The sequence below is a fragment of the Panthera leo genome, chromosome B2, assembly GCF_018350215.1.
Source record: "Panthera leo isolate Ple1 chromosome B2, P.leo_Ple1_pat1.1, whole genome shotgun sequence".
Lineage (NCBI taxonomy): Eukaryota > Metazoa > Chordata > Mammalia > Carnivora > Felidae > Panthera > Panthera leo.
In genome coordinates, this window is record NC_056683.1 from 89,929,635 (window position 1) to 89,944,907 (window position 15,273).

At 49.3% G+C, this 15,273-nt stretch overlaps 1 protein-coding gene across 3 annotated transcripts in view; it reads right to left on the minus strand.

Annotated features, from left to right (window-relative positions):
* Nucleotides 1–15,273, minus strand: part of SIM1 (SIM bHLH transcription factor 1) — a 76,867-nt gene that overhangs the window by 46,694 nt on the left and 14,900 nt on the right. For all 3 annotated transcript variants that reach the window (XM_042937368.1, XM_042937366.1, XM_042937367.1), the window contains 7 exons: nt 8,875–8,957; nt 5,345–5,434; nt 4,729–4,837; nt 4,499–4,584; nt 3,616–3,815; nt 3,313–3,419; nt 2,501–2,648 (listed from right to left, as the gene is read on the minus strand). In XM_042937368.1, coding sequence (XP_042793302.1) covers nt 2,501–2,648; nt 3,313–3,419; nt 3,616–3,815; nt 4,499–4,584; nt 4,729–4,837; nt 5,345–5,389 — 695 coding nt within the window. In that variant the 5' untranslated portion in view covers nt 5,390–5,434; nt 8,875–8,957. The remainder of the gene's footprint in view (nt 1–2,500; nt 2,649–3,312; nt 3,420–3,615; nt 3,816–4,498; nt 4,585–4,728; nt 4,838–5,344; nt 5,435–8,874; nt 8,958–15,273) is intronic.

Below are 15,273 nucleotides of genomic sequence, written 5' to 3' on the forward strand. Positions count from 1 at the left end.
TAGAGAACTAGCCTTGAAAACAAATGTATGTGGTAGTTCACTGCTACCATAGAGAATCAATAGCCATCTATTTAATTTGCTAAGACAATGTAAATTAGTAACTTCCAGCCAGATGTGTGATATACACATCAAACAAACTGCAACCTGTTCATTATGAAAATCCTGTCAACACACACAGAGCCACTCGATGGCATTTCATCTAAGGCAGTTTCCACATTTGCAGCTATAAAAATCGTCCTAAGAATTTTTATACAAAGAATTGGAGTTGAGACTCATAAAAGGGTAATCAATTTCAGCTTTTTGTCTTGTGTACTTCTGTTTGTTTATTTCTATTTTCATTCAGAGGTATAAAACATTTAGAAAAATATGAGCCATGCTATTTTTCCTTCTGTAAATCACTTATCCTCATTACATCTTTTTTTTTTTTTTTTTTTTTTAATTTTTTTTTTCAACGTTTTTTATTTATTTTTGGGACAGAGAGAGACAGAGCATGAACGGGGGAGGGGCAGAGAGAGAGGGAGACACAGAATCGGAAACAGGCTCCAGGCTCCGAGCCATCAGCCCAGAGCCTGACGCGGGGCTCGAACTCACGGACCGCGAGATCGTGACCTGGCTGAAGTCGGACGCTTAACCGACTGCGCCACCCAGGCGCCCCGATATCCTCATTACATCTTTTTAATCTTATGTAAAGTTGGTAGCCTAATCCTGCAGCTCTAAAGAAGTGTGTGAAGTGAAGAAGGACATGGCCAACAGCAGAAGAAAAGTACACTTAACCACCGGAAAACAAAACAGAATATTCCAAAATGACTCCAAACATAAATTAAGCTTACCCATTGGGAGGTCTAACTTGCATTCTGATCATTTGTATGGGTCTGTGTGACTATATACCCTGCTGTTTGATAAAAAATGATTACTAACCACAGGCACCCACCAGAGAACAGAGTGTATGTATAATGCCTGTGATGTCTCAGACATACAAAGCGCCTTCTTAAAGAATGTCCGTTTCCTTTCCATGGTAAGCAGACATAATTTTTCACTCTTTAATACTTCTGCTTCACAGAGTGGCTTATTTTATGAATTATGTTTTGCCATTTTCTCTTACGTTTATTTTAATAATATAAAAAATTGCATTCATAAAATGGTTTTGTTTCATGATACCCAAAATACTTGTATCTTTTCTGCTCTGTATTAAAATCCACAGCTTTCTTGCTATTACAAAAACCTAATAGTGTTTATTTTAATACCATTTATTGAATGAAAGGAATAAAAAAGATTCTTCTTAATAACCAGCTATTATTCTTGAATATTGAATCCTCATCTAAACCAAATTCATTTTTCCAAGTCTATTGAATTAAATTTTCTTATTAAACAGGGCACAGAGTAAATAGTCTTATTGCCAAGCATAATATTTTCAAGCACTACATTTTTAATTTGGCAATTTAAAACAACGTGGAATGAATCTAGTCCTCATGGCCTGTAGGATAGTCTGATTCCAAATAGTACCCCCTTAACCAATTTCCTAATGTGAAAATAGCATTTCTACTAAGTGCCGGGCGTGTCAATGCTTCCAAAGTAAATAACCCCTGAGGTCCCCTAAAATCACAAGAATTTCAGCGACTACCAAAAAAAAAAAAAAAAAAAAGAAAAAAAAAAGGCAACCGTGCACACAAAAGAGTTCTTCATAAAGGCTTCAAACCAGGGCAATTCAAACATTATACAGAAGGCGCTTTCTTCACCAGCCGCACACCAGGCCACGTGATCAGCCTGCAGTGCCACACCGAGGGCCACTGACGATTACTGTTTCTAGAAATAAAGCTCAAACGCGGCCGCTGCGGCCGCCCGGTCGGCTGTAGGTGACACTGCCAGGCCGGCTCCTCCCTCGCGACGCGGTCACACAACGCGCAGGGCCTGGGCGCCCGCGAAGCCTTGCAGCCTTGGGTCGGGTCCCTTGGCTTTCTGGAGGTTACAGTCAAACCCTCCTGGTCACTTAAACCCTCTTTGTGGTTCAGCGTAAGAACCACTCTCTCAGAACTCTTAACTTTGATTGGAGACTCTGGTTAAAATTAAGAACTTCAAACCCAGATTTGAAAAAGTGAAACAGATGTCCTTTTTGTTAACCATAAATGGCTCCGTACGTCCTACCCTTTCCTCTTTCTCTCTCTTTCTCTCTCTCTCTCTTTTCTTTCTGCCACATTAAGTTTTATTTAATGCAGAGTTCGCTTAAAAGGTTAAAAGAGAGAGCAGAAAGCAAATGTAGACTGTGGGTGGAAAAACTCCTAAATCTTTTCCTAGAATGTAACGAGGGAAGCCTCTTCATAAAGATGAAAGTGCTCAAGCTGCAGTCTCCCAGCACAGAGTGCACTGGGGGGGGGGGGGGGGGGGGAGCAGAAGCGGTATCCCAGGGGGCCCCAGCCTCGCCTAACCAGCAGTGCCCACCGCCCGCGCCCTCTCGGAGACCAGGGTTGCCTAGTGTGGGCGAAGGTCCCAGACTTGCACTCACGTGAGGACATAGTTGACGCTGACGATACAGTGTGGCCTGGACGAGCGGCTGTTGTGGACGATGGTCGCATAGCTCTGCACCCATACCCAGCCACCGTGCTTTGCCAGGAACCTGTAGTACTTGGTGGTCACCTGCCCCTTCACCAGCACTGATGGAAAGACAGAAGGCAGCGGGTGGTGAAGGAGCCGGCTCCTGAGCCCGCCCAAACACAAACCCTGGCGGTGGGAGTGCAGGTCCCCCATGGGCCCTAATGACTGCCCCCAGGCAGGAGGGAGAGACGAACGGTAGGTTCCCAAATGGATTGTCTCTCCCCTGAATTTGCATCGAGTTCTCCAGCCCCTGGAGATTAGCAAAGGGGTGGGGGACACTTAAAATTGGATTCCTCCATTCAATTTTCTAAGGAAGGTACCGTCTGGGCAGCTGAACTCCGAGGCTCATATTCCCTGTTTCTGGAAATTAAGCTAAAAAAAAAAAAAAAAAAAGCTGAAGCAGGTCTGTGCATATGAGCCAAATGGCTGGCCTAGCCTCAGTTTTTGTTCCCATGTTCGGTGAGGCTTGCAGAGGGTGGGAGGTGGGGAGCATAAAACCCCTCCTAGGGGAATTTCCCCAGAAACTCAGAAACTCTCCCTGCGGATATTAAGGAAACAAGGTGGGGCTCAGTGTTGGAGCAGCCACTGGGAAAGGCGTCACCTACCACCACCACCCGGCTACCAGGGCTCCTCCCCGACCGCTTACTGTGGACGTAAATCACGCCCTTTCCCCTCCCCAGGCCGCGCGGGGGACGTCCTGTGCCGGGAAGAGTGGCGCCTTACGCAGGTGGTGGGCGCAGCGCAGGTGGAAGGTGTCACAGCCGTGCACGTGGTGGTACAACGTCTTCTCAATTAGGTCCTGAGGTTCGTACCCCGTCAGCTCCGCCACTCTGGGGAGAGCAATCCTCGAGGGATGAGTGCAGGATGCGGGGATGCCCCCCACCCCACACGGTCCTCTCAGGCCTGGGTGCCCGCCCTCACTTCACCTCATCTGCAAAATGGTCTCAGAAGGTCGAGGAAGAGCTCTCGGTCACGGAGCAGGGCCATCCTCCTGCTAGGGTGATCCTTTCCCACCTGACCACCCACCTGGAGTCCAGGAAGATGAGCTTCATGTCCAGGCTGGCGCGGAACATGAACATGTTGCTGTGCAGCTTGATCTCCGTGACGGCACTGGGAGGCAGCGAGTGGCCCACAGCCACCAGGCCCACGTTCTGGTAGCAGCCATCGAAGGGGGACATGTCCAAGCTGTATTGGCGGATCTTCAGGTAGCCGCTGCAGTGAATGACCTGCAGAGGAGGATGAAGGGGTGAGACTCAGCCACCGCCAGGAAACATCCCAAAAAGGTGGGTAAGGGATTGAAACATTTTGTGACTCCCTTGAGCCACAAACCGCCATGCGGGCCACGCCCCTGCACTGAGTTGTCCAAAGTTATTGGTGTTCCAAAGTGTCTCAAGGAATGTCTATCCTGCCACACTGAACTCACCTGGGAGCTTGTAAAAATACAGAGGCATGGGCCTTGCCATCATTAACTCATCAAAATTGCCCATGGGGCCCTGGAACCTGAATTGGAGCTAAAGCTCTGGTTCTTAACCCCTCTTCCAACCCTGATGCCCCCCACCCCAAGATGGAATCTGATGCTGTGAGTAAACTCTAAGAATCTGCCAAAATTACCGACCATTTCAGACATTTTACACAGCCCTAAGGTCCATTATGAGCCCCAGATTAAGAGTCCCTGCAGCCCAGCAGTATCCCAGACAGTGAAACCAAGTCTTAAAACTTAGTAGTCCCCAAGTGTTCAGGAAGTTCAACAACTCTTGAGGTGCTCCCAGGCAGACAGAGCTTTGATGCCTGCGGAGGACGCCCTCGGGGCAGTCAGGGACTCAGAAATGTCCCTCCCACGCCCTCGAGTTCCTCTGGTTCTGCTACTTTCCCCCACACGCTGCTAGGATCATCCCTCTCAGCCACACACCTTGTAGCCACCGCAGGTGAGGCCCGCGTTCCTCTTGGCCAAGACGCACTTCATTCTGAGGAAGAAGGAGCGCTCGATCTCGTATTCTGGGAGAGAGGGGAGGAGGGAGGCGAAGGATGTGAGACGGCTGGTGTGACTACAGGTCCCACCTTGGCTAATTGGGGAAAAGCCAGAAGCAAATGGCGGTGGCAGGGAGGGACCCAAGTAGTGCAGGTGAGCAACTGCCTTACCCTGGACGAAGTGAGAGTGGTAGGGCTGATGAGCTGTAAGCACCGCGGTCATCTCATCGTGGTCGGCTGGGTGGATGTATTCATAAATGCTGTTCCCAGTCAGCTCTACCTGTAAAGAGGGGGGTATCACCTTCTCCAACCCTTGTGGGGCTGGAAGATTGGACCAGGGTGTCTACAGGCCTGTGAGGACAGGAGCCAGAACTTTAGAGTCAGCCCTGAGTATTAATTCCAGTTCTGCTGCTGGCTACTTACTGCAGTCTAAGCTAGGTTTCCTCATCTATGAGAGGAAATAATAATATAATAGTAATTATAATGGTAGTAGGAACAGTCGTAGTTTCCTGGCAATGTTCTGGTGAAAACATCAGGCATTGGTATGTAACTACCATCCATGGTGTTTGACTTATGATAGACTCCAAAAGATAGCATTGTTTGGGCTCAGGGTGGAAGCCAAAGGATAAGGAAGTAGAGGAAAAGAGAGAAGCAGACCTGCCAGCTGAGATATTTCCAGTCCCAGAAATGCACATACAAAAGCTTTGGGGAAACACCACCCCCTTACCTCTGGCCTCCAGCTCTGGCTGTAAGCATTGAAGGCTGGAGGTGTGGACCACTCACCTACCTGAGAAAGACCCAGGTGGACTGAGGCTGTCTCTGAGATGTACATGATCTTCCCATCTGGGGCCACCACAAAGATGAAGCCATCCAGGGTCTGGGGAGATAGAAACAGAGTTGAATGGAGAGCCCTCTGTGGGGAGAAACTGGGGTAGGGGGCAGAAGTCAGAGATGTTCAGCCAGAAGAACAGAGACATGGAGTAGAGAGAAGCAGACAGGAAATAGGGCATAGAAAATATGCCACAAGAGCCCCTCTTTTGTTCATTCCAAATATGTAAGCATCTGCGACATGCAGCACACTGGGAGACACCCAGAGAAAGTGGTGGGCAAGGGTACTGCCCTCCAAGACTCATGACCCACTGAAATGGACAATACAGACATATATCTGTAGCATACACGCACAAATATAGGGGGCAGAGGATCACAGCCCATTATAAGAGGTAGGTTAAGTTCTTGGGGTGATGGTCACTGAAAAAAAGAATAGTTTCCTGAGTCAGTCTTGGAGGACTCCATAGTGGTGGCATCCTATAATGGAAAGAGTACCTGCAGGGTTTAGGAAAGGGGCACTGAGCCATATGGAAGTGTTGGTAGTCTGAAAAGTTTGTAGACAGAAGGCAGCTGGCCAGTAGCTCCAGAAAGAATCTGGGAGAGGCAGGGTTAGGAAATGAAAATTTTCCAGGTAGCAAGTCCACAGAGTAGTTCCATAGTGTGTAGATGTGTGTGTTTCACTGATGCATCAAACTGACAGGCTTTCCATGAAAGAAAATCTTAGACTTTCACTGTCCCTTTATCTCTATGAATGAGGCTTCAGTCCAGGCAGTGGAGACATAAGGATGAGTCAGATCCTGCTCTCAAGTTGCTGGAAGTCCAGCGGCAGAGACTGGCTAAAGACAGATATAATGACCGCAGAGCTGAGTGGACAGTGCTGCGGGGGCCCAGAGGCCTGGGGGAGAATCAGAGAGGCCTCAGAGGACCAGTTTGAGCAGAACATTGAAGAGGAAGCTTGAACTGGAGATGGGAGGAAAGGAATCCTAGGCAGAAGGAATGCCGTGGCAAAGGCAGGGACTGGTGGGGGGTAGGGTACATCTGGTGTACTCAGGCTCAACGAATTTGGTGTGCCAAAGATAGGCTGAGAAAGTACACTGATGCTGGGTTTTTGGAGAGTTTGAGATGTCAATCAGAAGAATTCGGAGATGCTCCTATAGGCATCAGGGTTCCAGCAGTTTCTAAGCAAAGAAATAACATGTTTAAATGTGTGTGTGTCTGTGTGTGTGTGTTGTTTTTTGTTTTGTTTTGTTTTGTTTTTCAGTGGTAGAATGTGAACAATGACCTACAGGAGGAAAAAGTGGGATGAAGAGATCAGAGATGGTTGAGCCTAAACTTGGGTGGTCACAGGGTGATGAGGAAGAGGGAGAGTTTAAGTCAAAGATGGTTCTAGCTGTGGAGTTTATGGTGGCAGAGAGAGAAGCTGAACTCGAGTGACTTCAAGGTCATTGAGTAGAGGGTAAGAGCATTAGCCAAGACTGAAAATTTACGGAAGCGTTGTGAGTTTTTGTAGGAGTGGAAGTCTGGAGGAGGGAGGTAATTAATTCTTGTCTTGGAGATGCTAAACTTCAGGTATATGCAGATTTCCAGTTGGCAGTAGGAAATAAGTCTGAAGCTTCACAAGGGTGTCTAGACTGGAGAAACCAGCTGGAGTCATGCAAATGTAGGAAAGCAGTTGAGGTTGTGGTGTTGGCCCAGATCACCCATGAGGCCCTGAAGCTGTGAGAGGAGAAACAGAGGTGGAACCTTGGAGGAATACCAACATTTACAGCCAGACAGCAGTAGGCAAAACAGAGGAGCAAGTAGAGAAGGAGAAGAATCCAGGAAGCTGTGCTACTTTAGAAACTGAAGGAGAGAGGGTGAATGTCAAGTAAATAGTGCCACCCCTGTCAGGTATTTACCCAAATGTCACCTTCTCAGTGAAGTCCTCTGCAATGTCCCCATTTTAAGTGGCACTACTCAAACACAGTCCCCACCCTCCCCCTTCTTATTTGTCTCCATAGCACCTACACCACCTGTTATACTATGTAATGTACCTATGTGGGTTTGCAAGGCTGCTCTCCTTAGAATGTGAACTCCATGGGGGCAAGGCTTTCTGTCTGGCACACAGTTGGCCCTACTATATTTGTGCAATGAACAAAGTCAGGTAGAATAAGAGATGCACATCTTATGCTGGATATCAAAATGTGGTGGAGCCTGTGCAGAGCACAACAGTTAGGAGAGATGCCAGACAGCAGTGGTGTGGAAGTGAGGGCAGCAGGGTGAATGATGGAAATTGAGAGGGTAATGAAATTCTTCCAGAAGTTTGGGATGAAGAAGAGGAAGAAGACTGGGCAAGAGCTAGAAGGAGAGAAAGATTGTTTGGGTTTTGTTCTCTTGTTTATATGGATGAGGAAAGTCAGCTGGGAGTATGGAAAGATTGGGGGCAGGGAGAGCATTGCTGAGAGACAACTGATGAAAAGTGTCCCTGAGAAAGGAGAGTGATGATGCCTTTCTATTTGAATTCAGATGTATGAAGACCAGGCCTATGAGGGAATGCTTACACAAGCCTTTCTTTGCTCTGTGACACTAAAATCTCTTTGGCTTCAGGCACTGAGGGAGGGACAAGGTAGCCATGGGACAGGGAAGGCCACAGCACTTCTGCCATAGGATGCTGGTCCCGTCTGGCCCAGGAGGAAGAATTAACTCAGATTCCCCCGCCATGCTGCTTAGGTTTGAGGCTGCCACAAGAGGATCTTGGGGGGGGGGGGGGGGGAGGGTGTCGGACAAGGATAATAATAAGGGGGTGGAGGGTGGGAGACAAGTGTCAAGCCTAAAAATGCCACCGGGAGTTGTGCTATTTTAAATATTTGCTATGCGACTTAAGCGGGCAACGGGCAATTTAAAACGGTGCGTACTGCAAACAACGCGGTAATGGGTGCCTCCGCACTGGGTAAACTCATTACCTGGGGAGGTGTTACGTGTGTACGCGAGGGTCTGTACACGCGCTGGGCTGGGCTGGCCTGGGGTGAGAGCTCATAGAGACAGGGGAGAGCCCGCGAACTACAGGGAGAAGATGAAAAGAGCTGCACACGCAGCTGGCTCTGGAATGTGTGCGCTTAAAGCACTGATGGGCATTTCTACTAGATTCCCGTTATTCCTGTGTAAATCCTTCATTTCTGGCTGTTTTGCAGCCGGGCCCGGCGCGCTTCGGTTCTCTCAACTGAATGGTGTCAAATGGCGCCCCCTCCCTCGAGACGGCCGTCCTGATTTGGGGCCTTGCCGGACTCCCCTCTAAAGCCAACGTGCCAATTCACCTTGCCTCCCTCTCCGCCTCGAGAGGCGCCATCTGCACCCAACGAGGTTAAGAGCTCAGCGTTTTAATTTCCAAGGGGCTGTAGGGGCTGCGAGAAGGCTACGTCTGGGCCTGATCCTATTTTCCTAAGAAACAAGAAGCCCAGCGCGGGGCCAGGCACCTGAGCCCTCGAAGCTTATGTGCCGCCGCGCGGGTACCTGGAGCAGATGGGAGCCCAGTTCTCTGCCTACGTTGTCCAGGGGGCTGGTGCGACTCGAGTGGCCCCACGCCTCGCCGAGCCCTGTGGAGACACAGAGACACCCTTTAGCGATGGGACTCCGACCTGGCTAGCAGTTTGAGACTAGTGCCCCGGTTATGGCACGCACGCAAGTTCGCGCGCACCACTGGATACCGTCGGAGTTCCGGGCACCACTACTGCCTAGGATGCGAGCCTGTGAATTTCGGCCCCTCCCTCTCTGCTTTTAAAAGGACTGCGTAGAGGTCAGACTCCCTCTCGGGGGGCGGGTGAGAGCTTCTCAGGGAGGGCAGAGCCCTGGCTGAGCACCCCTCTTGGCGGTACCTCAAGTGGCGGGGTTTGAGGACCGCCTGTGTGTGCCTTGCAAGGGCCGAATGCACCCGAACGGTAACTCTTGCGAAAGTTCACCACTGTGCTTAGAGGGGGGAGGGACTATTTCTCCCCCAAAGCTTCATTATCTGCCTTATCACGAGGCCGAGGATGTCCACGCCTCCAGCGAATGCCGCGGCGAATACCTGAGGCTGTGAACTGAGTCCAGCTGGTCCTTGGGCTTTCTTTCTCTTTGGCTGCGGGGCTCTCCAGCCAGTTACCTCCCCTAGGCCTCTGCCTTTAATCCCCTTCGGAGAAATCCGTTTGCTTGTGGATGGCTTCCAGCACCAACATCCCTGAGCAATGCTTATTCCCCTGCTTCCTCCCCACTACCCCTAGTCTTACACATCCTACCTAACCTCGCCCCTCAAAACAAGACAAAACGAAACAAAAACAAAACAGTGTAGGATTTTTTTTTTTGAAGTTTACTTTCAGGTGCGAACACCATCTTAGCAATATTTTCGTTTCCTTTTGGATATAGAGAACCGTTCAGTTTCTCTACTCTCCACGTATCTTCTATTAACAAAAGTATCATCTATTAACAAAGACAGCCCCTTCCTCTCCTCGATGTTACCACGTTAAGATCTTTCCAGGCTTTGCCAGAAATTTCTCCTAGTGATGCCTAAAAAAGAAAATTCTCTGGGAAAAAAAAAAACCTTTTAAAATAATATTCTCTGGATACCCGTAGCTGATTAAAAAAAAAAAAAAAAAAACCTAAAAGGGAGTCTGCTATACTACATGTTTGCAGAAAGAAAAAAAATAAGGCAGAAGAAACTTGAGGAAGAGGTTGTACTACCCATAACTACTTACAGGTAATATTTTTTAACAGTGTTGCTGCTGAAATTAATTTAACTAGGTAAACTCTTTTGCACCATTAAACAAGGTTTAACATGACAAAGGGGGTGTGATTTACTGATTTACTACTTTAAAGTACGAATCACTATGAAGTACACAATGACAAACACGCTCGCATTGTAATATGGGGGTGAGGGCGGATCTTTCAGAATAAAACATGGAGTTGGACTCTTAAAATGTGTTGGCCAGGAGCTGCTTCCAAAGCAAGCGATCAAAACCCTGGTAACGAGTAACCATGAGCGCCCCTTAAGCTCGAATCGGGTCTTTCTGGATGTTTGCACATCTAAATAAATCTAACGATTTCCCCACCGCTCTGCAAACACTGATGCTCCCCGCCCGCGGCTGCACTCCTCTCCCTCCCTCGCCTCTAGTCAATCCCCCCTGCCTCTTTTAGCCCGCCCTAGCCTCCCTCCCTGGAGTGACTCCACTGCCCTAATCGCTTTGGTCCTTCTGGATTGTTCGGGAGGGCCTCCGACACAGCCACCTGTACACACCCCTTCGCCTTGTCACCTTCCCTTCGCTCCTCGGGTCTCGGCCAAGCTATCCTCCTTCCGGGTTTCGGGCACCGCGCGGTCGGTCATTTTTTCATTGCAGCTCACACATACCCACCCAGAAGTGGCGGGGGTGGGGGGATTGGTTTGGTTGGGGAGAGCCAAACCGGGGAAGGGGAATAGGATCCTGCTGGGAGAGCTAGGGACGCGGGTGGCGCTGGCCCGTGGACACCCGGCCCGGCCAAGGCCTGAAAGGGCCAAGCTTTGCGGGGGCGGAGGGCCGGGGCTCTCCCGCCCGCTGGGAGCTGGCCGAGGCCTCCTTGCGTCTGGAATCTTGTCTTCCGGAAGGGTGCGAAGCCTGCGCTTGGGGCCAACAAATGCCCTTATTCTAAAATTATGAAGTCCTCCAAATCGGCTGGAAACAGCCCGGGAACGGCCTTCCGACCCGAATCATCTGAAAGTCCCCGAGCTGGGCTCGGGGTTAAGTACTGGTTCCGAACCCCCAGCGCCAGCCTCGGCTGTTTGTTGTCTCAGGTTGCGGCCTCATTAGTATGCGCCTACCGGGGAAAAATAAGACTTCCCAGCAGGTTAATAAACAGCCGGCCTGGCGCAGGTTACTAAGGGCCGCCCTCGCCCTCTCCTGCCCCCACCCCCACACCTTTTAAGGAACCTTTTGCTTTCACGGAGCATTGCCTTCTCTACGTTCACGGTTGAAATCTCCGTCACACGGTTTCGTCTGGGTTAATGTTTTATAAGGCACTGGCTGCCTTCGTCTACCTGCCAGGCTTTCCTGACCTAATCCTAGGGCTGAGCTCGCCCTTCAGCCTGTCCAGGACACCTTCTGTAGCCCCGGTCAAGGGTTCCGCCTCCCGAAAATCCTGGAGTGGGCCAGAGACCCCTCTCCCCGGAACCGTCACCTCCGGCCTGCGGTGACGCGCTCCCGCGCCCAATTTCAGTTGGCGAGGGGGGTAAGCTGAGATTTCGTTTCTGCACTTGACCTACCGCAGAAAATTCACAAATCCTTTGATTGTCTGTTTAAAATGAGGAGGAAACCAGCTCCCTTTGCGGCAGGATTACAGTGGGAACAAGATCTAAAGATTCTCTTGTAATTCGGTGAGGCCGAGGGAACGGGGTTTTGCAAAGGAGAAAAGGAGCTCTGTGAGGGAGGCGATAACTAAATCGGGTTTTAGACAAAAGGATTTTCCCCAGCTAAAGTGGCCGAAGACAAAGGAAAACATAATCTATTTTGGAAGATTTCCAAGATATGCCACATTAACCTTAGCAGATAAATTTTGCTTCTCCCCGCCCCCCTTCCCTTAAAGTCTGGTTTATCATATTTACATAAGTAGTATTAGAAGGGATGTATCTATTATGGATCTAAAGGGCTAGCTCACATTTCATGTGAAAACCCAGGCGAAGTTTCACTCTTACCCTCAGTGCGCGGTTGAGCCATTTCCATTTAAATACCCCCTGACCCAAGGATTACCTCAATGGACTGACTGCACGGGTTTTGTAATTTCCTGAAAATGAGATTTCGATTTATAAAACAAGAAACCAATTAGTAACCAAATGAGGCGAAGTAGATCCACTAAAATTGACCTAATCCCACAGGCACAATTTAGGCCCGTTCTTGGCGAATGAATGATGAGTCCCAGTCTAGCGTGAGCTCAAAGCATCATCCAGCTGTGTTATTACAAGCAGCAAAAATAAATTGATCGAGCATTTCCTTCGGAATGAGTTTCATACCCTTGACAAAATATAGATTACAGACCTGGCATCATCGCCTCTTTCAGTCAGACAGGAAGAGGAGGAAGAGAAGGGGTTGTTCCACTGTTCTTCCCCCCCCCCCTTTAATAAATAAACACTCTATCTCAATAGAAATGTGTCCCCCTTGTAGTAGTCCCCAGAAAGGTTCGTCCGACTGACAGATTGCAATATACCTTTTAGGCAATATGAGGGTGGGTGGGAATGGGGCTGGAAGAGCAGTCCCGGGATCTGACCACAACTTGGTGACTGAGGTGGGAAAAGCCCTCTTCGGGTCCCAGAGGGACTTGTTCAGTCGCTTGGGTTTTCCGCAAGGCCAGCGGGTCCTCGCTGAGGGCATGTTGTCCAAACCTCCCCCTGTCCAGCAACCGCACCTGTCCAGCAACCTAACAGCCTTCGTGTTAGGGGCCTGGCAGCCTCAGAGGCTCTGAGGAAGAGAGGGACGGAGATTGGTCGCCCTTAGACTAGACAGCGCGCCTGGACCGGTCCCTGAGTAGGAGGCTGCTTCTCGCGTCGACTGTGGGCGCTGTGGCCCTCCCCGCTCAAGGCCCTCTCCAGCCACCTAGCGGGTGCGGCGGCCCTCGTGACGGTGTCGATAGCTGCGCGGGACCTAGCTTTGTCCCGCGCAGCAGCCCAGACCCCTGCACTCCCGTGTGTCTGCACTCCACAGTGGCAGTGTGGGCTCTTCTCAACCCTGTGTGCCCCTGGCCGCACCCGGGAAATCCACTAATGTTAGTACTAAATCTGGGGTGGAGAATGATGGTCACAACACTGACTCTGCACCCTCGCTGTGCTTTGGCGCTGGAGCTAGGCTTCCAGGTCGGGAGCGAGCAGGCCAGCCAAGCTGTCGGCGTCTGGCCTGCAGCGAAAAGAACAGGAACAGCAGTAACGAGGAACAGGTGTGTTCCAGCCTGGTCCCAACTAAACCGTGGGACGAAAATGGACGCGGGTTTGACAGCAGTGCCTTGCATGACGCTGAAAAACGTCAAGCGGTGTCGCCCCAGGGATCCAGGTCTTCAAAAGTGGCCGGGAGGGGCAATGCCAGAGCCCAAAGGCAGGCGCAGGTGGATGGACGCGAATACCCCGCTGCTCAGGGATCTGCCGCCTGCGTTCTATTTGGCTGCGGGCTCGGGCAGGATCTCGGCTTCAGGTTTAAACAACGGCCGGTCCTTGGAGCAGTGGCCCAGGTAGCACTAATGACGGAGGGCACACGCCCGCACCGGTCCAGCTTCTGCTTGGGGTAGGCTCGCTGAGACGTCCTTGAACCTTGGGAGAGCAGAGACCTGGTCTGGACCATGCGGAGACCTCGAACTGGCGCACCCTCAGCTAAAGCCACCCGCGGCTGGGACAGAATGAGCCGCACCGCGCGGGCTTGGCCTGCGGGCAGCATGATAACGTGCTTCTCCCCGCTGCATGCTTTGGTGCGTACCAGAAGCGCGGTGGTCTTCTGTAAGGTTTCGGTCTCTGCTCCCGCGCGCACCACCGAGGTAGAGCGACTCCGCGCAGGACCCGCCTCCAGGATGGGACTACCCGAAGAAAGTTTGTCCCGCACTTCTCTAACACTGTTTTAGTACTTTCTAATTAGCAGGCCCATTGCTAAATCCTTGAGGGTTCCCTTCCCCCACGCAAAATTTAAAACTCCATAAATCCGAGACTGGCAATGCGTAGAGAGGTAAAAGCATAAGGTGTTAGTTGGGTCTAAACCTCATTCTCTTGAGAAATATCTGTGCCGATATAGAGAGGTGCGGCAATCATCCATGGGTTCGAATTGTGTCCACTTTTGTGTCAGCAAAAGCTCCAAGGTGCCAGGATTTCCCCAGGATTGAAAAATAACTCTTCTAGAAAATACGTTTGTCCTCTGGAAATTTAACCCGATTTTAACTTAAAGTATGTGATTGTACCCTGCTTAAAAGCATCCTGCTATAGCTTACGGGATTGTTTTGCTGTATTGTTTTTATTAGTGATCGTTCCCTTTAAAGAAAAAAAAAAGTGTTTTTTCATTGATCTGATCTACAATTTCTAGCACATAAATCTGCCTTGCAAATGCTCTGTGCAGAGTTTAGTTCTGCACTCTACATTTTAAGTCAACATCAAAACTGGAATTAAACAGAGAAAACCAGCGTGGAGGGTAAACTGGGCTTAAAGGCTTTTAAATGAGAAAAACTTCTGTAGGAAAATAAACATGGAAACCTAATGCTCAATCATTTCCCCGAGCAGCAAGAAAAACAGCCTTAAATCACCCATCCACGTGGGAAATGGGGCCTCTTTTTCTCTTTCAGTTCCCGGCCTCGAAAAAATATAAGGCGATTAAGGATTTCAGTCTTGAGGTGAATATTATAGAAAGGGTCTGTGGAGGTTTGTTTAATCATCCTTGTCCTTCCAGCCTTTGTAGAGACTCTTTCTTGCACAGTTACTAATTTCAATTCTGTGATTATTTTTATTTTCCCAAGACATCTTGACAACGATATGGCAGTGTGATGTTACCAAGATTCTGAATGGTTATAGACTTGAAAACATGTCTGATCCTTTCAAAGGTTATTCAGCAAGCCACTACACCCTTAGCCAAAACTGTATTCTATCTGGATAGCAAATATATATTACTTTGTAGTTGAGTTTGTCCAATACTGCACATGAAGTCACACTATCTTTTTTTTTATTTAATCCTGCCTGTCTGGCTTTGGTAACACCAAAGACTTACACATTTCTAGATGCCTCAAGTTTTTTCTTTGCAAGGCTATTTTAGAATAGGATGTGTTGCCAATGGAAGATACAGTTTTAACGATTTCACAGTAATCTTCCTTTTTTTTTTTTTTTAGTATGAAGTCTCCAATCTAATGCTTTATTTTTAATTATTTCAGGTACCCATATTCCATTCCTCTGTT